Source organism: Dermacentor albipictus, chromosome 7, assembly GCF_038994185.2.
Source record: "Dermacentor albipictus isolate Rhodes 1998 colony chromosome 7, USDA_Dalb.pri_finalv2, whole genome shotgun sequence".
Lineage (NCBI taxonomy): Eukaryota > Metazoa > Arthropoda > Arachnida > Ixodida > Ixodidae > Dermacentor > Dermacentor albipictus.
This window is the reverse complement of record NC_091827.1, coordinates 59,477,647-59,505,113: the sequence shown is the minus strand read 5'-3', so window position 1 is coordinate 59,505,113 and position 27,467 is coordinate 59,477,647. Positions and strand designations below refer to the sequence as shown.

General features: G+C 49.1%; 1 protein-coding gene across 3 annotated transcripts in view; it reads right to left on the bottom strand.

Moving 5' to 3' along the window:
• Positions 1-27,467, bottom strand: part of Dhc64C (dynein heavy chain, cytoplasmic) — a 119,857-nt gene that overhangs the window by 45,994 nt on the left and 46,396 nt on the right. For all 3 annotated transcript variants that reach the window (XM_065445201.1, XM_065445202.1, XM_065445203.1), the window contains 21 exons: positions 24,338-24,523; positions 21,334-21,537; positions 19,523-19,805; positions 18,833-18,933; positions 17,426-17,576; positions 15,151-15,394; positions 14,723-14,909; positions 13,971-14,183; positions 12,847-12,999; positions 12,132-12,217; positions 11,467-11,623; positions 10,695-10,928; positions 9,776-9,979; positions 8,969-9,136; positions 7,670-8,081; positions 5,953-6,106; positions 4,647-4,812; positions 3,728-3,891; positions 1,611-1,797; positions 1,150-1,245; positions 295-767 (listed from right to left, as the gene is read on the bottom strand). In XM_065445201.1, coding sequence (XP_065301273.1) covers positions 295-767; positions 1,150-1,245; positions 1,611-1,797; positions 3,728-3,891; positions 4,647-4,812; positions 5,953-6,106; positions 7,670-8,081; positions 8,969-9,136; positions 9,776-9,979; positions 10,695-10,928; positions 11,467-11,623; positions 12,132-12,217; positions 12,847-12,999; positions 13,971-14,183; positions 14,723-14,909; positions 15,151-15,394; positions 17,426-17,576; positions 18,833-18,933; positions 19,523-19,805; positions 21,334-21,537; positions 24,338-24,523 — 4,223 coding nt within the window. The remainder of the gene's footprint in view (positions 1-294; positions 768-1,149; positions 1,246-1,610; positions 1,798-3,727; positions 3,892-4,646; positions 4,813-5,952; positions 6,107-7,669; positions 8,082-8,968; positions 9,137-9,775; positions 9,980-10,694; positions 10,929-11,466; positions 11,624-12,131; positions 12,218-12,846; positions 13,000-13,970; positions 14,184-14,722; positions 14,910-15,150; positions 15,395-17,425; positions 17,577-18,832; positions 18,934-19,522; positions 19,806-21,333; positions 21,538-24,337; positions 24,524-27,467) is intronic.

Sequence of the window (27,467 nt, the reverse complement as noted above, 5' to 3'; positions counted from 1 at the left end):
GCACTGAAACCATATGTTCCCTCACAAATCAATTCAGACACCTACATCACATAATTCAATCTCTTTGGCATCCCCATGCAATTTGAATGAACCAGCTTTTACTGTGTTGAACAATGAGGATGAGTACTCAATTTCCAAACCTCTCTATGGTAAGGTTCACATTCCTCAGAAGCTTGAACTCGGGATTCTCGATCCATAGCTGCAGCTACGAACCAACAAAGCGACTTGGCTAAATTATTTAGTGGCAGCCTCCAAAGCACACCGACGACTCAACTTCTTCCACGTACAACCCACCTGTTGAAGAGTGCTGGAGATGTGGCCGCCCTGTCCTTGAGTCCCTCGGAGGACGGGTTCATGGTGAACACAACGTGCAGGTTGCGCATCACCTGTCCCGTGAACCACTTGTACAGCTCCTCGCTCGAGTCCAGCATGAGTCCCTCGCGCTGCGAGCCCTCCTTGCACTGGGTCATGAGGGCCGCGTACTCGTCCCCTTCGAACAGGCCGGGCACCTCGCCGTTGGCCAGGAGGGTGTTCATGCGCTCCAGGAAGGACGAGTCCAGGACGTTGCCTTCGTCCAGGATGAAGCAGATCTTCTCAGCCTTGCAGCCGGCCCGGCGCAGCACCGACCGCAGGTCCTCGTCAAAGTCCGCCGCGGTGTACTTGTTGTGGACCTTGATCTGGAAGACGCTCAGGCCGTTCATCCAGGCCACGAAGCGAGACAGGGTTGTCTTGCCCGCGCCGCTCACGCCGATCAGCAGAAGGTGACCCTGCCGAGGTGAAACGAAGTGTGCGGCGAGCTGTTGGGTCTTTTTTCTTTTAAGTTGACACACTTATTTAGCTGAGAACCATATGTCATTACGCAGCATTTTTTGCCAGCTGCAGTTCACATACAAGAGAGGTTCAAAAGACGAGAGTCTGCTGGCAGTAAACCATCGATGGTTGCATATGCCTATCCACAAGTGTTCCGCAACCTCATCAGAGAATGCAGAGTCAAATGCCAAACAAGATTTATATGTAACAAAGCTCGTTGAAACTCTTCACAGCTCTAGGCTAAATTTTCCCACCAAGTGAACCGTCTCCAGCATCTCATGTATTAATGGCATAGGTTGAGTGACACTACAACAGCCTGATATGTGACAGTCTTCTTACCTGCGGCTGCCGGAAGATCCGGTCAATGCGGAGCACGTGGTCAAGGACCTCGTTGAACAGAACCAGCTGCACATCCAGCTCCTCTTCATAGAAAATCTGAAAGTTTGGAGTTCCAAAAATAAATTATGGAGCACGCAATGCAAGAAAGTGCAATGTGGATGCAAGTGTGGCTGGAGTAAATCTGTTTTTGCCAGCTACTGAGCTGCAGAAGAATTCACCCTAGCATCACCAAACCAAAATGACACCAAAACCATGTCCCCTCTTCGCCGTCACGGCGTAAAGGGAATTCGTAATTATTGGATGGTGTTGCCAATGTAACAACAAGATTTCTGTCTTGATCTATATGCATCAAGAAACATAGCAACCCATTCTTGAGACTTCAGTTATACTTAATATTTCCTGCCCTGGTGACTAAAAATGTGACTGCCATGGAAAAGAACAGAACAGCACGAAGTACCAACCTTGAGCCTGGCCTTGACATAGTTCCGCAGCTCGTCACGCTTAACGGGAACATAGTCCTTGGAGAGCCAGTTACTGTAGAGGATGGGCCGGCCCAGAGCCTCGTCTTGGTTGATGTTGGGGAAGTGCTTCAGAGCCACCACGTCTACGTTCTCATCGGTCCAGGCACGTTCTTCGTCTTCCACCAGTCTGAAAACAAACGGGAGAGAGAGAGAGAACCAAGTAAGCCAAATGAAACCATGCTATTTCAAGACCTTGCCTGAAATGACTTCCCACTTCCAGGAAAGCGAGAAAACTCTGTTTTATGCCTGCGCCCATAACCGTATTTATTCGATTGTAACATGCACACTTTTACCATGACCCCTCCTCCCACCAAAAAAAAAAGAAAGAAAGAAAAAAAAAAACGCTTTCCATTGTAATGAACAGTTTCCTGTGACAAAAAAAAAAAAAAAAAACCTTCGCAGTACCGTGCACCTCCGCTTTCACACAGATATACAACTTTCTCTCATTTCGAAAAACATATTTACTCGCAACACACAAAAGTTGTGATGAACAAAGAAAGATGCAGTTTCGCCTGAAAGGTGAAGCGTCGATTCTGATAGCAAATTAGTAGACAGCTATAGGAAGTAAGAATAGTAGCTTTATTGGCCATATAGAGTTGTAAGCATTCACTTACTAATTAAATTAACAAGCACAGTGTCACGCACGCACAAGCACACACGAACACGTCTCACTTGATGACCGCGGGAACTCGTGGGAGTGAAAAAGTGTGGTAGCAGGAGCGAGCGAATTGACTTCTGTGCTGCCTCTCGCTTCAACATGAACTAAGCGACGAGAACCCAGTGCACACGAAGCTACCGGCCTTCCATGTGCCTATGCGAGTAGACTCTGTCCCCATCACAGATCGCTTTCAAGATGGGGCCCGCGCAGCCATGCCATACGCAGCAGCCACTGGACTAGAACGCCCCTTCTGTTTGCAGCAGTCCCGTACGTAAGTCTCAGGAACTCCGAATGCCCATGATACAGATTTCCGTCCATCTTCACACACATGATCACTTTCCTTTTAAATGCGGCATCGTGATGAACTCCGAGTCTTTGGAGTCTGCACTTCCATGCTGATAGAGCAAACGCAAAAAACGGGAAGACGAACGGTAGACCACATGTACTACAGCACGTGGAGGAAGCTACGGCAGCTAGGCTCGAAGCATGTACAAGGCAGCCATTTTGAAACGCCAATGGTGATATGGTAACGCAGATTTAGGGTCGTACTTGATACTAATGCACACGCAATTTTTTACCACATTTTATTGAAAAAGAAGTGTGCGTTAGATTAGAGTAAATCAGCAGTGCATGGTTCATCTACAAACCACCAGGCGGTAGCTTCTACAATGGGCTAATGTTATCACTGATTTCACTCGCATGTCTCCACAGCTGGGAGCTGCCACATTTCTGCATAGCCCACATTTGGCCCTGGCAGCACAGCAAGCTTAATTTTCTGCCATTAAGGATCTTTAAGGAGCGCATGCAAAGTTAGGGGATGCAAAGCACAGGGCTTACAAAAGAATGCAAGTAGGGTGTGGTGCTTTGTGTATGTAAAGGTCCCTTTGGCAGTCAAAACCACTTGCATACGCAAAATGTGAAACTCCCTATTGTGGTGCCAGCATAACCCATCTGTGTAACTATGGAATTATACATCGAAGCTATGATAAGTTAGCCTTGGCATTCGGTGCGAGCCCTTCTTAGCTCTGCACTCATGCTTCGACAGCAGCCTTCGGAGTAGACGTGTAGAGGTGCCGTCATCTCCTTGACAGACAAAAGCTTATAAGAGGGTGCCATATTGCTCTGCTCCAGAAAATGCACCACCACACCGAATCCTACTGCTATGATCACGCGACCCACAACTCTCAATGAAGCAGAAGCTGAAGCAGAAGCTGGAGACATGAAGAGTAGTAACTTCCCTTCAGAGTCTGTACCGCAGCGAGCGACGGGTGAACGTGTTGAGTGAGCCATATACTGCCGTCACACCTAATGTGTTGCCTCTTGCAGAAATGCCGTTGCAATGTTTTAGAAAAACGCTAGGCCTCCACGACAGCGGACTGCTCAGGCTCATCTGGCGTACCTGTCCTGGAACAGGCGGAGACCCTCGTGTGCCCAGATGCGCACCAGGCCTTCCACGGGGAGCGTCTCGAGTGGCCGCAGTGCCTCGCAGATGCCGCGCACCCAGCGGGTCAGCTCACGCGGGCTGTACACATAGTGCGGCTGCATGTCTTGGGTGAAGCGCTCCTGCAGAAAGGGAGAGGTGCATTGCATGCAGCATCACCCACGGTGTGATCGCAGGGTACGGCTCTGACACCCAGACACCAAAGCCGAGTTGGCAATTGGATGCGGTGGAAATACAGAGTAGTATAATGCAATAAACACGAGGAAGTGTGGGGAATAAAGAACCCCGGTGTAGCCTGGTACACTGAGGTGTACTTGGTGCATGCAAGACCTATTGTTGGTATAATTTAATTGATATCGCTACAGCGCAGAGGACATGAGTTTCATATTTCATGCCAAAGGCCAAACTATCAAATTATGTAAGTTTGCATGTTGCTCGCTTTAAGAACATAACAGTTAAGATTCATAGAGCCTGCAATTTCTCCTGGCAAAGACAGGAGAAAATTTGCATTGTCCTTTCTTGATTTGGGGTAACACGTGGGTTTGGTTTGAGCTTGGCTGTGGGCATGCCATTATAGCATGGTTTGTAGGGCCAATTACTGGAACGTGGCACTAAACATGAAATAGCCCAACCATAACATAAGTACAACTTGCTAACCCTCTTGATCCCCCCCTTTTTTTATGGAATGTGCAATGTCCCCGTTACCAAATTAGGCATTGGCATGCAGAAATGCTGACTGCAGCCGACTTAAACAAGCTCAAGCATATTCAACTGGCCATGCTTCAGCTATTCCAACTACACTCGACTTTCTGCGCTCGCTTACTGAGAACAGGCACAACAGTTCGTAATAAAAAAACAGAGTGAAGCCCACACACACCTGAGACAGGAGGTAGAACTCCACCATGGCTGCAGTGAGGGGTTCTGCATACGCTCGGAGTGAGGGCACCATGCGTAGCATGGCACGGTTGAAGGTGCCGTAGATCTGCTTTAGCGACGTCTCGCCCGGGTAGTCAACGTAGACTACAGGCACGTGTCGCAGGAACCTGGTTTCGCATGTAGAGTGCAAACGTGAGGCAGTGGGATTTGGGCAGACGGCCAAATCGAACAGCCAATGTGTGGACAATTAATTATCCAGTGCAGTTGCCGAGCTTAGTGGCTATGGTGTTGTCCTGCTGAGCTCGAGATTTCTGGTTCGATTATGGCCGCAACGGCTGCATCCTTATGGGGGCGAAATGCAGAAATGTTTGTGCATTTAGATTTAGGCACAAGTTAAAGAACCCCAGTTGGCCAAAATTAATCTGGAGCATGCCACCACTGTGGCGTGCCTTGTAATCAGATTGTGGTGTTGAAACAGTAAAACTCCAGAATGTTTTTTTATTATTATTTCAGTGCTGTTACTACTGCCGGAGTAGCGACAATGGTGTGTACAACTCGGGACTTCCATGTCTTTCCTGTCTTAGGCTGTTATTACTGGCCTAAGAAATTACACCGCAGGTATAGCGCAAAGAGGCAAAGTTGCTTCAAATACCTTTAATTTGCACTCTGTGGGACAGTTTCACTTCAATCTAACAAACTTTGAGAAACCTACCAAGGATATGGCCGGAGAAGGCACACAGTCATGTCCCTATTGAAGGGCCATGACTCAAATCTTTCAAACTAAGCTATATTTACCTCAGGTTTAAGTTTACCAACAGTGGAAAATGTAACATACATTTAACAGTGGAGGCATGAACACACACACACAAATGGAAGTTTTATCATGGATGCTAAATAAAGATACCAGTCGTTCAAGAAAGTTAATAATAATAATAATATATGGGGTTTTACGTGCCAAAACCACTTTCTGATTATGAGGCACGCCGTAGTGGGGGACTCCGGAAATTTTGACCACCTGGGGTTCTTTAACGTGCACCTAAATCTAAGTACACGGGTGTTTTCGCATTTCGCCCCATCGAAATGCGGCCGCCGTGGCCGGGATTCGATCCAGCGACCTCGTGCTCAGCAGCCTAACACCATAGCCACTGAGCAACCACGGCGGGTATTCAAGAAAGTTGGTATACTACACTACAAAATTCACATGAACTGCACCGTCACATGCCTTGACCACAATCTTCCAATTTAAATTTAAATCTTCCAATTAATTTGTGTTACAGCCACAGTTAGTCTGATGCTCAGCAACGTGCCTGTGTGAGAGTGGCTTTCGGCCAGGGTCCGTGGGCGGGTTGCACGCGCCCACAAACTGGATGCGCTCCAGCCGGACCCAGGTGTGGTCCGTGGTTCGGTAGAAGCCTCCATGCTCCACCAGCTGCCGCAGGAAAGAGATCACACGCTGCGTCCCTGAAAAGGTCAAACATTACTTTTAATTGATACCTATGACGAACAGCGCTTCAATGCGCCTCAATATAGTTCTGGCTTTTTAAGGGGCCCCTCACCAGGCCCCATGGCAAATTTTGGTTACATGCTGGAAGTTGTTACGTGTCCTCCGGGGAGCGTTCTGCCACAAAAATGTTCCAAATCGGCTCATGATTAGCAGAGATAAAAATATTTCAGTTTTTTACTTGCCCCGTCTAGCATCCGCAAGGGAAATTCCTTCCCTGCGTTCTCGCATACTAGACCTCAAGGATTGCTGATGCATACGTCACGGGCCCCTGCCTTTTTTTTTTTTTTTTTCTCTCCTCGCTTTCTTTCCCCCCCTCGCTTTTGTTTTCACCACTGTACACGAGATGTTGTGATTGTCTGGTGTCGTGCAGAGCACGCTTTTGCGCACTGTGCACAAGGACACATGACTAGCGGTATAATTCAGTACTACATAAATACTGAGGCAGAACAAGCGCATCGCAGAGCACGATCACGCGCTAGAACACGGTAGAAAATGGCACAGTTTCGGTACCTGCGTACGTGACTGCACAAGCGTGAGAACAAGCAGACGAAGCAGAAGTACATCTCTCTTGCTTCAGTGCGAAGTAAAACAAACACACACAGACATTTTGTTTGAGTGTTTTGTTATTTCTCTAAACTTCCATTCGTCAGTTCAAGCAACAGATCACACAAATAACAGATGTTGCCTTCAATAATACTCGAAGTCACGTGCCACCATGAGCGACGTTATACTGCGGACATGACTACGTAGGCGCAGGGGCACGACTACGGCACTGTCTGGCTTGGAGAGCGGCAGCCGCAAGGACAAGGAAAAACGGCATTCGGTTTGAAATTTCCGATTTTTCCACGGCCTGTAGTGATGTAATACTTTGCAGACACTATCGTTATCGCACAATGTATGCTCTGAGCTTGTCAGCTCAAAATGGCCAGACCTGGTGAGGGGCCCTTTAACAGATGTGTGCTAGCCAAGACCAACACCAGGATACCAACAGACAACGAGCAGTGCTGATAGCGAAATCTTGAGATGCCGCGTAAAACTAAAGCGTGCAGAAACATAACTGATGTGACGACCTTTACTTCATTTATCTGCTGGTGTAAATGTGTCTTAGCATAGTGTCATTTTTGTGTGCATTCCTTTTGGAGAGGTAAATCACGTAAAAGAATGTTTCCGGTACATTGCAGGTGACCACTGCGCTTCAAGATTGCACCGCCAGTGATGCGTCTGCCAGAGATGTCCTCCAGTATGTTGGCATACAACTATGCTTTTACATTCCTGCTATGAGAACTAATGTCGCAAGCATGTAAAAGCTCGAATAGCCATTCTGAAGTTCTTGAAGGACATAGTAGCACCATCCACGAGCTGTTTGTGCTTTTTCTGTTAACAAAGCTGGTGACATTTCTCCCTCAGTGCCGAGCACAACCTACAAAAGCAGGAGCTTCCAAAAGAACACCACAGACCAGACCTCACCCCTGCCCATACAAACCGACTCCAACCCAGAGTTCGGTGGATGTAGCACTTACCGTACTTGTCCATGTCGGGCAGGTTGATCTCGTCACAGAAGAGCACGAGCCACTTGCCCAACTGGATCGGGGAGAGCACCACGCCGTTAGGGGTGCGCCGGTACTCGCAGTAGTGGTCAAACGTCTTCAGCAGCAGCTCCGGGGTGGTGGCGCTGGAGAAGTTGAGGCCCACGACCTCCATGTCGGGCAGGGAGCGCAGAGCGGAGAACAGGGTCATGGTCTTGCCGGAGCCAGGGGGCCCGCACAGCACGAGGGGCCGGTGCTCAGCCAGCCAGGTGTAGAGCAGGGCCTCGTGGCGCACCGTGTCCACCGTGGGCACCACCACGTCCGGTGCGGCCACCTTGTGGGTCTCCACTTCCACCTGGGGCACCTTGCTCTGCCAGAGGGTCCACTCACCCGTCGACAGGGACACCTGCGGGGGCAGAGCACGATGACCGTCGTCGTTGAGCAAGTTCGTTGTTCGTACTAAGGCAGGAAAACAGTGAAGGAGCGCTGCTTTCCTGCCTCAACAACGACTGCCTGTGTTGAAAGAATGAGAGCATGCATTGATGATACACCAATGACGGAGTGTCTGCCTCAATGATGACGAGGAGCATCCATGTTGACAATGACAAGAATGATACTGAGCATATGGGACAAGAATGGCGACCATGACAATGAGTTTCTGTGTTGACAATCGCAACAATGACAGCAATTGAACAATATGATGAGCGGCTGCGTCGTGCTGTTTTCTCACATCGTTTACCTTGCCTCTAGCATTGTGCTCTTGCCTTGACACAGCAACTACCTGCAGGATGGCTTTACCTGCAGAATTAGCCAGCTGGCCGCACACTATAACTGTTGCCTTGAGCAAAGACGATTGGAAGGTGGCTAATCATGCTGAAGTAGCCAGCTAGATGGCTACTCACTGGGGGGGCAGAAAATTGTGGGAAGTGCTGCCACTGTATGGCTAGTCTTGAATATAAGTAGCCAGCCAAAGAAGTTTTAATTATCTCACCTAATGCCAAGGCAGAAACAAGGTTGGAATATCAAGTTAGACGGCTACTTGAGGAGAAAACTGAGGAGAAACTCACTGCCTATTCCAATGGCCGTCAATTAGAGACTGCCAACGCCTAAAGCCCTACTGTGGAAGATACTGGATTTGCAAAGCAACATCAATTCTATTCCCAGACATTCCACACGGCCAAGAGCAGACTACATACCAAGCTCCTTTCAATGCTTGCGAAGTGTTGGTCACATTCTCCATTCATAGCAGATTAAATATATATATATATTCTAAGAAAACCAAGGCTCACTTACCTCATAGTCAATAATGGGCAAGCCCGTGTTGGCTGGCAGGGACACCGTGGCGACGCTGCGGATGAAGTCGCCCAGTTCCGAGCGCACCTTCAGGCGGCCGTCGCCCGCAAACGACCACAGCAGGGCGTACACGAGGCACTTGGGAATGTACTTCTCCAGCTGGTCTTGCTGTGGGGGCAATGTGTTTAGGCTCAAGTCGCTTGAATTCATTACATCAAGGCAGACAAGTTACTCCAGGTATAAGAGGGCTAAGACACTCACACCAACAGAAGAAAGGTTAGAGAAGTTTACTGTGATGTCACGTATCTTGCCGATACTGTCACGGGATAAATTTTGAAAGGTTGTAAGGTTTGCGCATCCGGAACACAGTGCAATTCTTCATTAAGGTAAACGTTCGAATAATGCCGAGTAGACGTTGCCCAAGCCCATAGCATCACCAAAGCTGGTGTTGGGAGCGTACCAGGTAGCGTAGCCACCTGTATTCCACCCTTTGTGGCTTGCAAGTCCTCAGCCGACTGCAAGGCTGACGTATTCAGTATTCCAAATGCATTTTATACAGCTCAACTTTGTATGTACCATTAGTTTCCCTTTAAGTTTATATTTTACACAAACAATGGTATGTTCTAAATGTTAACAGCTATCCCTGATCAAGTTCCTGAAGCCGAAAGACTGGGGACACATCCGGCCAATTCATCTCTGGGTGATGCACGAAATGTGCCGAGACATGTTCCGGTGCTTCTCGCAAAGCACTCTAAACACTGGTGGTGGTACGTCCTACGAAACAACCCTGCTTGTCGTCAGACCAACCTGCATCATGAAGTCTGGGTGTGAGTGGTTGTAGGTGAGCACATTGTGCGTCGCCTGGTTGAGCATGGAAAAGAGGGAGCCCAGGGCTCGGAAGCGGGTGAAGTCCATAACGTGCTCCTGTCGCGAGGCCCACTCCAGGGCTCGGACCACCAAGCCTTCACTGCCAAAGTAGGGCTGCAGGATCATCGCCACGTCTCGCTGGGTCTGCACGCCGGGAAGAGGTGAAAATCATGAGCAATGACATCGTGATACTGCACGGAACTAGGAAGCGTTGTGGACGTGGCTTGTTGGTAGTATTCAACAGCACGAGGGTCGCATTGCAAAAGCAGAACACAGGACAAGGTAAAAACTGACGAGGACAAGTGCTACCTTATTGAGGACCTGATCTGGCAGCACAAGAAAGACAGATGAAAGGAAAGGACGTCACAAGCTAGTTTTCCGTCTGTCTTTTTTGTCATGAACGCACTCCAACTTGCCCAGTTTTCTTCTCTTGAGGAACAATCAGGACTGTGCTCGTCCTCATAGTTTGTTAGCCCATCTTGTTTCCTGTTTTCATGCTGTAACCCTGGCACACCTGAATTAAAGGTGCAACTGTACTGACTAGAAAATGTCCATTGCTTACTGTACTCATGAACATTATTCATCGAAGCTTCAGTTAACTTCATATGCGTAGGCACTTAGGAGGTGGACGCGTGGAAAGCAGACTCCAGCACTGAGGAGTAAAATGCTACTGCTAGTGCTAGAAAACAACCTTAGTGCAGCCAACTCGCAACACTCGAACTCGTGCCACGCTTTTTGGGGGCCAAGTGGCACAGGTAGAAGACTGCTCTCAAACTAATCCTTCCTCAACGAAGAACGACAGCCAAACTGAAGCCTAACTAGAGCACCATTCTGCAGCCACTTGTGCAGCAGCCCTCACCTGCAGTGTGGGCGACAGGGCGTCCTCCTTGGTCGAGTCCTTCTTGCCGCCGCTGCGGTAGGCCGTGTGCTCGTCGTCGGCCTCCTCCAGGGGAATGTGTCGCAGCCGCAGCAGGAAGTGCTCAAAGATCATCTCGGTGCCCAGCACGTCCTCACTGAACCAGATCATGCCGCACCGGGAGACGGTGGCCAGCGTCGCAAAGCGCAGGTCCTGCACCTCAAACATCACCCGCACCTGCATGGGGAGGAGGAGAAGTGGAGGGTCACCAGTCTAAGGAAGCTGGAGTCGAACCGATGCTCAGAGGACTCGGTAGCTTCCGAGACTACTATGCAAAATTAAGGAGTGCTCTGGTGAACTTTGATTGGCCACTTAGGCAGCCACATTAGGTGTAGCAAGCAATGGCCTGAAAACTCGCCAGTAAAGCAGAGCTTGCGCTAGAGCTCCTTCGATGCTAACTACAAAGCCTCAAACAAACCTGAACTCAACACAGCGCCTAGAACAGGGAACGAGTGTTACGAGGCTGTCTCGACAATAAAGGAGCAGGTTAAATGAGAAGTGAACTACTCCACCTTCAAAGCTGCTTCATTGTAAGCCACTGCTCGAGCGACTGTCCAGTAATTTCTGGCATCCACCAGCAAAAATACTCAGCTGCTGAAAAATAAAATTTACTTCCTTACGTCCACAGCGTTGTGCTGAGGAATTGCTCAGCCTTTGTTGAAATGCTTACAGCTATGCATCCTAAAGGAGACCAAACGCGCACTGCAACACTCACGTTGGGCGGCAGGCTGAGTCGCTCTCCGTTGGGCAGCGTCAGCAGCTTGTTGTCATCCAGCACACTGTTCAGGTTCTCAACCCACTCGGGGTCAACGTCACCGTCGAAGATGATCCATTGGCGCTTGTTGATCTCTCCCCTCACGTTGTCAATAATCCTGAGTAGAAGAAGAAAGGATGTTGTAGCCCCTCTTACAATTGCTCACATTTTGTTTATCTCACCCAGAAAAAGAGAAGCTCAAATATTCCTTTTCGTCGACCATTAGGCCAGGACAATTCATTCTAAACAAACATGGGGTCGTTCTCGATCAACTTTAAAAAAAGCTGGCATATCTGCATGCGCAACGAGGGCCTAAAAGTTAAAACCCCAACATGTTTGCGTTACGTTCACGAACTTCAATATACGACCACCAAACAGCTTGCAGAATGCCCTAGCTTGCGCTCGACAGGAGCCTGCTTCAGCCAGTGGGCAATTGCAATAGTACAAGTTTCAGAGCAAGAGACGACGATGCTCTGAAACGTTAAACTCCAGGCTGACATCATGCAGGGAATTACGCGCGTCAATTTGCCAAAGCCGTGCGCAAAAGGGCTGCCTTGCAGACTTCAGAAGACTGCATACGCTTAATATACAAGCTAGTGATGGCAAAAGCTAAAAGTACCACTCACTTTCTCAGGATGTGTGTGAAGAGCCCGTCAGTCCATTCGCGAGTGTTCGGGTCCAGTACACCGTAGAGTGCCTCCTTGGAGATGGCCTGCAAATCATAGAAGCGCAAGTAGGCAGGAAGCAGTGTCGAAGACAAGCTGAACCTGAGATGCAATATAGGGCATGGGATTGCTCCCAAGTTTAAACAATGGTTCTGAACAAACCATGAGAGGCTGTAAAAACAAAGGCTGGCACTAATAAAACAGATTCGCTGCCTCATTTTCTTAGCGATGAAATTAACAAAGAAGAAGAATGAAAAAATAGAAATTGGAAATCCTCCTGAAGGTAGCCCGAAGTACAAAAGAAGCCCAAATGACAAGTTTCTCACAAGGGAAGCTCCACAGCTGAAGAAAAAAAATTTGTCCTTGTCCGAGGATCACACTTGGCACCACTCCATTGTGAAGGCAGTCACTCTACCAACTGCACTAACTGGGAGGCTAGCAGACGGCTGCAACTCAAAGCTGCAGGGATACAAGATAAAATTCAAACTGTTCGGAACAATCAAATCCTTTCACGAGACTTCCTCCACCTCGTTAATTTCTGCGAACTCCACAGGCAAAGTTGTGGCATCCTCACCTGGTAAGCAGCTTCACCGAAAACAACAATGCTCACAAGTCAGCACAAACAGGCGACAAACCTTGCCATAAATAAAGCTGGTTGAAGAAGCGAGCCGATTACCTTGGGGTCAATGACGTGTGCCACCCCCTCTATGCCCTCCAGGCGCTCGAGGGCCTTGAGCAGCACCTTCCAGGCGGTCGACTTGCCGCTGCCGCTGGGGCCGACCATCATCAGGCCGTGGTTCAGCTGAGAGATCTGGTACAGTTGCAGAACCTGCGGGCCACGACGCAAAATGTGGGTCAGCTTGCATCAGCTGTGACCACGATGCTTTGAGAGTCAGACGGACACTGAATCAATCTGCTATGTGATCCCGGTGTCTAGTTATGACAGCTGCACAAAGGCACGCATCTCTGTCAGTAATATTTATCACTGCCGCCCTACAATACAAAGTACTAACAGTATTCGTGATGAAATTTCACCATGAATACTTACCAAGTTGCCCAACTATCAGTTCTGCTACTAACAGTACTTGTTGTACCGGCAGATGTTCGGCTACACAGTTTTCCTTCTGTGCTGGTTTGTGTGAAAACCGTCCGAATGAGAAGTTCAGATTAGGCAACAGCACACAAACCTGTGTTTCTGGCCTTATCTGGTTCACCACAAGCCTAACATGGGAACTATCCCCATCATCAAGCCACTGCTGAATGACACTCAATTCGCATCACCACCTCATGGAAGATGCGTCAGATGCAGGAAATTTGCAGAGCAATGCTGTATAGAATTTGCACCTGAACAATGCAAGCACAATGTAGCATCCAGGGGAAATGAGAGACTGAAATGTGTTGAAGGGTTCCACTGTGGTGCGCTAATTCTGGACAGTTTTCAGACGTGCATGACCACTTATTCGCGCTTGTTTTTTTTTTATGTGGCTGTGTACAATCATGCCCAGACACATCCAATGACGCACGTACAGTGCTCACGGAATGAAATGGGACACGGAGCATTCAGTAGAACCCTACTTATGTGCAAAGTACGCGAGAGCACCATGTCATGTCGCTAGGAATTTGGTCACCAAAGGTGACGATGACTCTGATGTAAGTGTACGCGCCAGAATTACGTCGATGTGACACGAACTGCAACCGGTTGAAACGAAAGTATGCGCATTACTTAGCCCTAAATTGACGCGTTTCATTCCGTGAGCACTGTACATGCACTGTCGACCCATGCGGGCAACCTGCGATTACCTTCTCCATCCAGGCCCCACCCTGCTCCTCGCCCTCGCCGGCCACCAGGAACATCTCCTGGCAGACCTTGACGATGTGCTCCTTGAGGGAGCGCATCTCGGCCCGAGTGTACGACACGCCAGGGAACACATCAGACAGCAGCGAGAAGAGCAGCGGGATGTCCTCGGCCACCAGCTTGGGCACCATGGTCTCGCACACGCTCTGGATCAGGATCTGCAACACCAGGGCGTGGTTGGGCACGAGTCGGAGCAACCCTGCTACCACATCATGGAATGGGCTCAAACTGTACGTCACAACATCTACGCAAATAACTGACTCTCATCCCCTCTTCGTTTACTTCTGCTGCTGCTTTCACATGCAAAAAAAAAGGCAAGGGTGGTAAAGATGTTTGCCTAGTTTGAACCAAATCTTTGCTCGCACACGATTGCCTGCACACAGCTTCCCGACTTTTACTGTCCAAGAGCCTTGAAGCTTTCGAAACCTCACAAGAACCTCAGTGGACTGTATTACTGAGCTGTCATTTACGGCTGCGTGCACAAAACAAAAACGCAACACGCCAGTACTTTGTTCCGCATGGAACAATAAGAACTCTCAAGCTGCTACAATGCTCCTAGCAAGCATCTTAACAGCCACGAGTAAGCAACAGATGTGTCTTCTAAATAATGCACCAAACTAAGACTCATTTCTAAAGACGTAAAGGTTATCAGGCTGGATCCGAGTTTTCATTCAGATGCATGAGTGACAGTGCAAACCTCTTGTTCAGGCAGGTGTTCGGCGATGGAATTCTCCTCAATGGCTCCCTCGCCCTTCTCACGCAACTCGTCGCGGATGCGCTGGATGCGGTCACGCTTGATGTTGCCTGCGCTCACGAGCACGCTCTTCAAGGCTCGGAGGCCAAAGTCGTAGTGCGACTGGTTGGACAGCTGCTCATTGCACAGCCTGCGATAGAATGCAACAAATTTGAGCCCCTGGTTAGCTGAACACAAAAAATCTATTGGGACAATTTACACATCATGAACAGACGACAATAAGCAGGTAACAATGGAACTGCTGGATTCATTTATCTAGATGAGTTCAGAACATGACAAGAATGCCTACTAGAAAGTTAAACTTACTAATGCAAAGACCAATGAGAAAGTTAAACTTACTAATGCAAAGACCAATGAGAAAGCCAACTCACTTGAAGAAGGGCACAATCTTGGAGGCGAGCTTCTCGGCCGTGCGGAAGCCCTGAGAGAAGAGCATGACCTGGGCAATGAGCTGCCGGTCGGGGCTGGTCATGGCCAACGAGCGGAACAGCTTCTTCAGGTTGTCGGGAAGGTTGGAGCGGCCCGCATAGCCGGGGTTCATCGTGATGAAGATGGCCATGTCCGGGTTCACCCGCACCTGTTTCCCAATCAGCTCCACAGACAGCATGTCAGTGCCTGCAGAAAGAATCGGGAATGTAGGGACGGCAATCCTCAGGCAAACATTTTCTCCAGGACTAATTTGACTGCAGTCGATCATGGACATATATCAAATTCGAATGCGACCCCAAAATATTGTCATATATTGACAATCCAAGTTTATAAAACGTTCCTATCTGAAGTTTGAAACCTCAGCATGTTGCGGACAGTTCCCAGAGATCGTGAAAAGTAATTCATACTGCAATGTAAAGATCCGTCCAAGTGAAGGTTTGAGTCTGATTCATTCATTCAGGCAGCTCATTGAATCCTAAAATGCCATTCGCAGAAAGTCTTTGCCTACAAGACAAACTTGGCGGCGCAGCATCTCCAGTTCGGCCTACCATGCCCCAAGCTGCTCAGACTAAAGAGTGGATGCCATCCAAGCTTTCTTGTGGAATGTATATTCGAGTGGGAGGACTTTTGCGTTCTTGAAGCAGAGTGGCGATCTGCTGTTGCCGATAACAAACGGCCGCAGTTTGAATGAGGTGCAGTGAGCAAAACTCATTTTTCCTCCATGGCACGTATTCAGATTCAATCTTGTTTGACAGCACCTCTGAAAACAGTGCCGACAATAATTTCATAATCAGTAGGCTCCCTCTAAATCGAAGACATTATGAAAATTTGTTCGTCTTATCAGAAGAATAACTGGAAACATGACCAGGTGCATCGAAATATCTTACTTCAAAACGGTAAATGAAGTAGACTTAAAAGGGGGAAAATTATATATAAAGAATTTATTTAGCTGATCTTAATGGAAAACTGTCTTCAGGTGGTACTCTTGCTTGGTTTCATCCGGTCTGTGATGGATGCTCATAGCTTTTGTGCAAATCAGAAAGTAGCCACACCATCATGTCACCTAATGACTTTAAACATCCTTCCGTGCCTTTGTGCTGCTGGAAAAATCCTCCTAGCCCTTGCTGTGAGGCCAGTGAGGCAAAGAAAACGTGCAACGCTCCTAGGGAAGGCAAGGGTACACGACTGACAGCTGTTGAGGTGGCAGAGAGAAAGGATGGTGTCGATGGCCAACACCGGTGGCGCGGTCGCGTTGGAGAGCCTGTAGGACCCATATAATGACGCGAGGTCGCATGCTCCTGCTGAGAAACGGCATTGGCGAGGAGAGTTTCTATGCCGCCCCCCCCCTTTTTTTTACATGTTTTTGGTTTCCTCCTTGTTTTCGCCTCTGCCCAAGGGCGATGCATGCGTTCCCTGGCGCGGTGCATCGAGGCACCCAGGCCTCCAGGATCGCTAGCGGTGGCGGTCACTTGGAACGTTCGTCTTAATCGAAGAATACATCTGAGGCTTAAGCGTCTCAAGCGGATTTTGTTTGCCATGAGTCTATGGAAAACCAAACAAACGTTCCCATGTCGTTCGTCATATGCGACAATTCGGCTTAACTGAGTTTGTCTTAACGAGAGTTCCTTGTACGCGAGTTTGAAATTTCGGGATCAACCATACATATGAACTATCTTGCAGAAACTTACTTGGCCATTGGGGTGTGGCTAATCAAAAACGAACAGCATTCCTTACTGGGCCACTCCTGCAGGCATTGAGTGCATCAGGTCAGTCAGGTGAAGGCAGTCAAGATTGTTTTATTCAACATATGTGCTGTAGTGACCTCTCGTGGCACCTCCTCAACGCAGTTTATTACGTCTGTTAAAAAATGTATATGCGACATTTACCAGAAGTTTGTGAAACTAGCCTTGTACCGTATGCATCAGCATGCAGTACAACTATACTCCCAACTGGTGCAGACGAGTATAGAAAGTACCAGAAGGAAGTCTCATTGTTCTTCCCCGCCTGGCGTCTGCTTTTCCAAGTTATTGCCTGGGTCTGCGCTGGCATTTAGGCATACCCACCGGCCAGCTCGATGCGCGTTCCAACACAGCAGTGTACACCGGCGTCACGGTGCTTTAGCAATCTAACTGGCCAGTTAAGATGCTAGCACGCTTTCCTCAACCCAACACAGACTAGATTAAAAAAAACACAGGGGTAAATATAAGCAGTGCTTACCCCTTCCTCCCTCACGGCTGCGCAGGGTCTCCTGGATCATCTGGATCTGCTGCGAGACGGCCGAGAGCATGCGCTCCTCGAGCCGGTTGAACTCGTCAAAGCAGCCCCACGCACCCACTTGGCACAGGCCCACAAAGATGCGGCCCATGGCCTGCAAGTGTGGAAGAGAAAATTTTAAAAATTAAATTATGGGGTTTAACGGCCAAAGCCACTTTCTGATTATGAGGCACGCCGTAGTGAAAGACTCCGGAAATTTCGACCACCTGGGGTTCTTTAACGTGCACCTAAATCTAAGTATACGGGTGTTTTCGCATTTTGCCCCCATCGAAATGCGGCCGCCGTGGCCGGGATTCGATCCCGCGGCCTCGTGCTCAGCAGCAAGTGTGGAAGAGAAAAGTGCAAAGAGTGGTATGACTCGGAAAGGTGCCCGTGAAGCGTACCTTGCTTTCTGGTTGCCAGTGAGGTTATCGAGCAAGACTTGAGAGTGAGCCAGTAGGTATTCCATCAACAGTAGACTTGAAGCACAAAGGAAGGTGTGGTCATTTCTCTTGTGAAGGACTAAATAGATAAATTTGGTGCTTTTTGTTTTCAAGGCAAGACTAAAGTATTCGAGTGGGTTCTTGGAGCTTCTGTGCACATACTTGTCTACGGATGTTCAATGGCAAGATGATGTAGTAATGCAATGTGGGATTTGTGCTAGTTAGCTATTTTTTTTTACTACATGGTATTTAGGAGATGTCACCTTTAATTGGCGCCGGCTACTCCTCTTCACATAGGGATTTAAAAAAAAAACCTAATATATCGTAACAAATATAGTGAAATCCTAACAACACTAATTCCGGTAACATATAAGTACGCTAATGTCACACTATAGCTGAAAGACAACTCCAAATCATAAAAACACAAACTCCAGTCATGTAAGTAGACTAATGCCACACTAATACAAAAGTCAACTCAGTAACCCAGCAACACAGAGTCCAGTCACATATGTGCACTTAAGTAAACACAAAGCCCGGTCACTTAGCTAAACTAAAATAAGGGCCCATAAGAAATCCCGGATTAAATTCCTATGAGTTTGTCCGTGTCTGTCCTTTTGTCTCTGCTTATTCCTTTTCACTTCAAGTCTACTAGTTGCTGTCAACAAAAAGCTAAATAGTTGAATGAACAGAAAGCTTGACATATCGCCATTTTTTTAGTCTTGAAAAGTAGCTCAGAATGAAAAAAAAATTCACCATTTCTTATCACCGCTTTCCACTTTGTGGTTTCTGTCTTTTAAAATGCACTAGCCTGCAACTGCTACAGATTAACAGCAACGTTTCAAGAGATGCCATACTGAGATGATGTGGCGATACCCACTGCATGACAAAGGCTGAAAGCAAAGCATAGGCATGACAGTGACCCCTTCACCTGGAAGTCAAAGGTCTCGTCACAGTTGAAGACTAGCACGAACCGCCCCAGCTGATGTCCAAGGGCCTTCACCGACTCGGTCTTTCCAGTGCCAGCCGGCCCTGCAAGGGCACAACCGAGGCAACTGCTCGTAAGGAAACACACGACGAGTAAACATGGCTATGGTTTAACAAACACTACAGAAAAACACAAAATTTGCTTAGACTGACACAGCAATCTTTGCAAACTCCCTTTTTGTTAATTTTACCATAATAAATTGATTACGAGAAGAGTAAATTAAAGCAAGCTTTCTTAATTTTTCAAACTTCACGCCCAAACGTCAGCACGGCTACCTCAGTGTGACCTCATGAATTTCAAAGCATCTTTTTCATATTCGCGCTGTTGGGCTTAAGTAAAAGTTCTTGAAACTTGCCAAGTGCAGTTTGACTCTTCTATAGCACACTGTAGTCCACCTTTACCAACAAAAAGTTAACTATGCCAGAGCAGACGCTGTCAAAATCTATGACGTCCGGGTGAGCTGATGCAAAGTTCCAAGGTAGCGTTGCCACCCTTCAGTCGTTTTTGAATCGTTCCTTGCTTACCAAGGCTCCTCTCATGGTAAGTAGGAGGGAGTGTTGTGACTGTAGCAGGTTAACTTACTAAAACAGCTCAACTGAATGTCCCTCTAATGTGCAAGCACATCTCTCTCACCGAAGGGTGATCCTCCAAGACGTGCCTCCAGGGCCTGAGTCATGGTCAGGTAGCAGCGGTCCGTCAGGGGCGTCTGCACAAGTTTGTCCTGTACGCCCAGGTACTCAAAGCCGTAGCTGAACCGGGCATTGGCCATGTGGATCGAGAGCTGCCGCAGCACCTCAGGCTGCCGCGGGTCGAAGTAGAAGCGCATCTGGCTCAGCCACTGGAAGTCCCGGGGTCCCTTGACGCCGCTCTTCAGCAGCGAGCGAGTGACATCACGCTTGTGCACGAACTCGGTGATCTGCACGCGAGAGGGAACAGAGGAATGACAGAAGTTTGGCATAGCGTAGCCAGGAAGACCTACGCAAACAGCTAGTTTTTGGAGAAGCTGACATTTACTTGTTACTGTGGCCTGGCCAAGCGACCATCTCTGCAGCCCATATCTTTTGGGAATGCCAACACCACAGGCTGCCACGTGAGGGCAGGGTGTTGTTATACGAGGAATTCAGGCTGGTGATCGCATCGCTGCACTCCGACAGGATTATTCTGGACCTGCTCTTGGGCTTAGCCAACCAGCTCTTGAGGGCGCTAAGTAACCCCTCCCCCAAGCTTTTTAATCTACATAATAGGCCTTTGGGCCAACTACTGTACTACTAACATTCGTATAATCATCATCCCTTATGTTGTTCATATTGGAGTTCTGCTGGGCTATACCAGGAGTGGACAAGGAAGAAAGAGAAGACTTAATTCGAATGATGCAAAAGCAACTGAAACCATATAGTATATACCAGTTCATTAAAATATATATGCAAGAAAAGGAAACAAACTTGGGCAGGAATATCATATAAGTTAGGTGCCTAGTTATAAATTGAATACTATGCTAGAGTAAGTAGGAATTCTAACAATGACCGACCTGTACCAGGCAACAAATTCGAATGATCAAAATCCCAATAATAAAATACAATTAAGAAGGGCAACTGAAGCACATCCTTCGTTGTAGGTGTTCTCCCACTTCGATTTTGAAACAACTTGCTTTTTACAGCTTTTTGCCATGATTTGTGACAATGAATTACGTTAATTCTATGGTAACCTTATGCACAGCTCATAGCCTGGCAAGGTAGGAGCTTCCACTGTTAATGGTGCCACCGAGATATTGCTTTTGCAGCAATTTACAATTTTGTTTTAAACTCGCCTTAAACAATACGTACATGGTATAATGAAAACTACAAATCAAGGATGTTTGCCATTTTTTGAACTATTCAGCTTTAATGATGCCAGGAACTTGCAATTAATCACTGGTGTGTTCAACCAATTATGGTATTCACGACTCCACATGCCTGCACCAATGAATTCTATTTACTGACATTATCACATTTGACATCACCATTAGTAATATGACAACCCTTTGCAATGAATAGAGAGAATGAATATCTGTTCATTCTGGTTCCATTCTTTGCACTGCTCTTCACCGTGAAGCCATGCCAAGAAGCTCAAGCTTAGACATTCATAAAACTTCAACACCATTACAAATGACGACAGGCCAACACGTTGGTGGCAAACATTCACATTATTACCACACTTCACGACTCTTCTCCAACGTTGTCCACATGCTGTCCATCCTCGCACAGCACACGCAAGACACACCCGCGTGCCACCTGTGCCTTCCTCTCTCGGTGCCGCACTAGCGCCACCTGGTCCTTCACCTGGCAACCACAGTCAACCGCATGCGCGGCCTCAGAGAACAGTGCCTTGCCTCGCCTCAGATATTTCTGTCCGCTTATGCCATTACCACCACCACTCTCTCCTCCCAACATCTCCCATGAACTTACCAGGTGCTCGAGCTTCTTGCGCCGGAGGGGCGGCTGCTCCTGGAGGACGGAGTCAGCGAGCACGTTGAGCGTCTGCTCCACGGACTGCAGCACGGCCTCCAGGGGCTGGCTGCTGGCTTCCTGACCGGCCTTCTCCATCGTCTGCAGGGCAGCCTCCACGTCCTCCGACCAGGAGATTTGAGCCGCCAGCACCACGATCTGGCTCTGCGCAGGAGACCGAAAGAGAGAGCGACCGCATTCAAGGTGCCGCACGAGGCCGAAATGCAAGGAGTGCGCTGTGTGAACCGAGACGTCGATTGCCTGCCACGACAACTTGACAAAGCATTGGTTCGGGCTGGTTTCCACAGCTCCTAGATATTTGCGTCGAATTTTAGGACGACACTAAAACACACGAAACAACAGGCACGTGCATTGTCTGGAGCTCATCACAATGCAGAAATTAGCAGCCTCAGCTTTTGGATGCCTTGAACCAGTTGCCAATTCCTCGGATGGCTGGCTTCAAATATTAAATTAAAGTGAAGCGTCTTGACTCGGTGCCAAGCACACTGTTCTGGCATAATACCAGTAGCACTGTTGCCCACATGTGCTGATGTGTCTGGAGTGCCGAGGCGTGCGAAAGCGACCAAGAATATTACCAGTGCCACTTTGGAAAGACTTCATGTGGTCTACGCTCGGCCAGTGGGCTTCTATGTTCCCGATTTCGCTTATCTTGAAACTCCCCTTATCTCGACACTTGTTCTGCTTTTTACAGCTTTGTGTCAACAGGGTTATGATGTATTCAGTAAAGAGCAATACAGATTAAGGGGGGACGCGGCAATTGAAGTGGTCAAAATTGTCCAAATTTTCGATTTTCCGATTTATTTTTTTTCGCAATCCTCGGACCTTCTTTTACCTCGTGGTGAAATATTATAACAATATACGCGGTAGAAATCGAGAAAACAGCATTTTCCTAGAGCGCCGTTATCAAAAATTGCGAAAAAATCGGGCCTCGGAAGGTGCCGTCGCACCGCGGATAGCTCGGCTATCTGATGACACAGCGCCGCCATCTTGGTATCATCGTATAGAGGAGAGATCGGAGCTCAAGATAGCCGCAGCGCCGTATTTCTCCCCTGAAAAATAACGCCAGCAAACGCGAGCGAAAAAGAGGTAAAAGCGGCATCGTGATTGGGCGCAGTAGTCACGTGGGGAACAAGGAGCGCTCCTATTGGCTGTTGTACATTTGAATTGCCCGCGAAACACACTCGCGCGCATTGGCGCAGTAGCGCCTTGCGCGTTCCGTTCATTGTGTTTGCCCATCGTGGCAGCCAAACTACCCTAACGTGCGTGTTCCGTGATGAGCCCCAAAGGAGCCAAGTTCCGAAGGGCCCACGCGTACGGAAAACGACGAAAGGCGTGGAACAGAAGGCGAAAACTACCCGCAGAAGCGGATGCCGCTGCCCGCGTCGACTAGGTGCAACCGGCGCACGCGGGTGATTGGGAAAGCGCGTCTGCGTGCAGCGCTGACGACGCGACCGCGTGCCGTGACCGTGGGCTGTGTTGACGACGCGACCGGGTGCGGTGGCGATAACGCGACCGTGGGCTGTGGTGACGACGCGCCCGCGTGCGATGGTGATGGCGCACCCGCGCGTGGTCGTGACGGCAATGTGACATCGACGAGAGCAGACTTTGCGTCAAATATTTAGCTGCGGATTTCAGCTCCAGTTCTCACGAATGAAGAGACTGCGAAACGAGCGGTGACAAGAGCGGATGTTTTGAATGCGCTGTCATCTACCTCTGCAACAAAGTGGAAATTTCAGCTTTTGAAAGAATGAGAGTTTGCCGACGACGTGGTTCCCGAGTCATCATTTGCGGCGGGCTGCTAAAAAGGATGCACGACGTATCAAAGAGGCAACGAAGGCACATGAAACTGCTGTAAAGAAGCGAAAAATTATCTCAAAATGTAAAGGAAATGTGTCCTCACTGTCAAAGGACTACATTCCAGGCGGGTTTTAGGTGCCCAAAGTAAATATTTTTATGTTTCCAGATAATAAAACTTTGGGCCCCGTTTTCTCAGCTTTCACTTTTTATGCAGTTGCTTTCAGTTCTCCCAATGCAATTTCACAACGAATAAAGACAGAATCATTCTGTCTTTTGCACTTAGATCGTGAAACATTGATGAGTGCAATAAAGCTGTCCATTTTCATCTGCACGTCATTAAAAAATTTATAATAAGCTTTTTGCAAAGGTCGTTAGTAAGAAAACATGCAGAGAAAAGTTCAAAAGAAGATTTTGTGCTTATTTCGGCATTTAAAAAATAAACCAATAGCTTTATTGCACATAATGGGCTTTTTTGAACATGCTGGTATGAAAATCTTGACAAACTTATGTGTAATTAATTAATTAATTTGGGGCATGACCATTAGAGGATGTCAAGTGTTCTAACTCAGGAACTATAATAGATAGCTCAAAACTGATTTCAGTTATGATATCAGCATAACAAATCATACCTACATGCCAAATTTCATCAATTTATTCACATAAATAAAAAAAAATTTTTTATTGCCACGTCCCCCCTTAACACTATGTCAACTTTTAACGCAAGGTCTGCTCCACTGTTCTGTGAATCTCAAAAGAAGGTCCCAGTTCACAATGTAGTTGGTAATGAAAAAAGGTGATCTGATTGAAAGTAAACGGCACGTGCAAGTCCTACAAATGGTCCTGATAATTATGCTATCTTTAATGTATTCTCATTTCCACAATTACTCCTTCTTTGAACTAGTAAACAAATTCTGGACATTCCGACAGATATGTTGCACAATTCAGTTTAGTTTGAACTGCCAGCCACAAACGCCATTAAAGGAAGCAGTTGTTCCGAAGAAAATGAGCTTTCTTGTTGAAACATTGGCTCCAACATTAAGACATCCCCCTTTTTTTGCCCACTGGTTATCGAGCAGTTATGTACTGCGTCCGCTGCATTCCCCTGTGTTATCTGTGCCACTCGCAACCCGAGCCTCAATTTCCTCACCTGGTATCGGTCGGTCCAGGCCATGTACTCCTCCTGCTTGATGGTGCCCTGCTTGAAGGGCGCGCTCTCGGCCACGGCCGACGCCAGTCGCTTGGCCAGCGTCACGCGCATCTCCTTCTCCACCAGGGTCAGCCACTCGTTGATCTTGGGGTTCTCCGCAATGGACACCGGTGTGCTGAACACCATCTGCTCGCATATGAGCAAAAGAAAGGAGCTCATGCTTCTGGTGCACAGAAACGACACAACAAGTACGGACAATCGCACAGTCACTTTGTCCTAGTCATTCTCGATGTCCCCTTTCTAAACCAAACCGAACGATCCATCTTCAAAAGGAACAGATTCAGGATGCGTGCGAATGCAACACTAAACTTGGCAAAAGCGAAAAGTTCAGAACAGGCTCCACCCACAACAGCGTGACAACCATCCTCTGCGACTCCGCCTTCCAAAACAAAGCACAGAGAGACTAATATTTAGGGGTGTGTGAATAGTAATTCTTGAGACTGAATCAAATATGAATCGAATAGTGCCAGAAGCAAACCAAACCGACTGAATATCAAATATACCAGTAAACCCTGTGGGGTCTGACGTGGGATATCTCACACCGTACTCTTGGGACAAAGGAACGACAACACAGTAGTGCAAACAATCACAAGGGCATTTATTGCACCTTTCATACATCAATGCCTGCTAGCCGGGTTGCTATCCACCAAAACATGCCGATGGGCGCGTGATAAATCTAGAAGTCCGACTCACCGCGTCCTCGCGAGCGAATATGTTCGCTCCATGCTGGATCCCAACGCCTGGTCGTTCGCGTGGATAGTCATGCGAATCGTGGCGCGTTCGAAGGCGGCCACGCGAGGCGGTCTCGCAGAAGCCTGGGTCGCCGCGCGCTCGCAGGAGACGTCCCCGCGGCGCGCCGACCCGCCGGGAAAGAGGGGCGCTGCACGCGCGGCACGTTCGTGATGCTCGCTTCCCGAACCCAAAGAGAGCAAGCGCCTTCCTTTCGGCGCCCAAGTAACCTCGCGGCGTTAGCCGCGCAACACTCGCGCCATCTCTCGGACTGCGCCTGTACCATTCCGACCGCCGCATGTGCGGCGAAGCCGCACTACAGGAGACGCGCTATGCGGGAAAAACATCAGGGGGGGGGGGGCGCGAGGGTCGCGCATCCCCACATCCCCCCAACCTTAAATCACTACATATTCCGGCGAAACATGTCACTCGGTCTCACATCAACGCGCGCTTCGCGACAAGGTGGTACATGTAACAGTGGCCGCGCCGAAGAAATGTCCACACGCTGTCCATAGCATGCGAGCCGACATTGTCCCTGGGTGCACCGCTGGCATCCGCCGGTCACAGCAGCAGCTTTGCAGCCTCGACGGCACAATCCCAAGCCAGGACTCCGGAGACGACGACGCAGTAGTCGGTACGAGCAAGCGTCGCTCGCGCCGACTCGCCCTGCTGGCGGGAGCCGCAGTAGCTGTCGGTGACCGCCGGCTCTTTTGTCCGCCGCCGAAGTCGTCGCGCCGAACTGGCCACAGCATCGTGCACCATCGCCCGGGGGTGGCTCGATCGTAGTCCGGGGCAGCAGCGCAGACGATGTGAAGGCAACGGCAAACCAGGGGTGACTCCAATCACACTGTGTAAACTCAACACACTCGGCAAACACTAAAGTAGTGCAAGGGAGAGGAAGTCTGCATGCGCATCGCCCACGTGGTACGATGTTCAACTCGGCTAGCAAAAGATCGGGCAGCTATACTCAGATGCTAAGTTCACGTGAACGAAGCTCGCTTTCTTGAGTCGAACGAGTAATTTCAATTCGTGCGAGGCTAACTAGAATGAGGTAAGCAAAGTGCAACACCTCAACGCCACGGTCTACCAGGTTGTGTCCCTCCACGTGCGACAGGCAGCTTCGTAAAGCCTTAGGCCTAAAGCGTCGCTACCCTGACAACAACCGGCATCCAAAAACAACACCCACAATGGGCGCAAAACAGGCAGCCGCGAGGAGACGTCAGCTCTGTGAGGTGGTCCTACTCCGCTCGGTGCACACAGCATCCGAGTTGACGGCGCCCACCGTCCCAGACGGTGTCGGAGCGCCCGGTGCCAGGCCGCAATACCAGTCAGCCCGTAGTGGCACCCGTGGCCCGCAGCCACCCGGCTCCCAGAGCCGCGACTTCATCCGAGTCAAAGAGATAGAAGAAGCTATTTACATAGGAAATTCGGACCACCCACGAGGCTTCCGTACTCACTCGCTTCAGGCTTGCCACTGCTCCGTGGGCGCTCAGCCTCGCTCTCCCAGGATGCAGACCACATGGCTCTCGTACCGACGAATGTCATTAAAGAAAACACTTGCGAAAAGGCTTAGCATGTTGGCATGTTCAAACACACTACAGCCACCATCACCTCGCTCAAGAAAGCACGCCGCCGACGCTAGCGATCAAAATTCACGCTAGGCCTACGCTTCGGTTCAAACAAAGGTCTCGAACGAAGCAACACTTAAAATTATCGTCCGATGCCCCAAGAGGTCCACGTTGGGCAGCCAGATGTGGGATCTGACGTGGGATATCTCACACCGTACTCTTGGGACAAAGGAACGACAACACAGTAGTGCAAACAATCACAAGGGCATTTATTGCACCTTTCATACATCAATGCCTGCTAGCCGGGTTGCTATCCACCAAAACATGCCGATGGGCGCGTGATAAATCTAGAAGTCCGACTCACCGCGTCCTCGCGAGCGAATATGTTCGCTCCATGCTGGATCCCAACGCTTGGTCGTTCGCGTGGATAGTCACGCGAATCGTGGCGCGTTCGAAGGCGGCCACGTGAGGCGGTCTCGCAGAAGCCTGGGTCGCCGCGCGCTCGCGGGAGACGTCCCCGCGGCGCGCCGACCCGCCGGGAAAGAGGGGCGCTGCACGCGCGGCACGTCCGTGATGCTCGCTTCCCGAACCCAAAGAGAGCAAGCGCCTTCCTTTCGGCGCCCAAGTAACCTCGCGGCGTTAGCCGCGCAACACTCGCGCCATCTCTCGGACTGCGCCTGTACCATTCCGACCGCCGCATGTGCGGCGAAGCCGCACTACAGGAGACGCGCTATGCGGGAAAAACATCAGGGGGGGGGCGCGAGGGTCGCGCA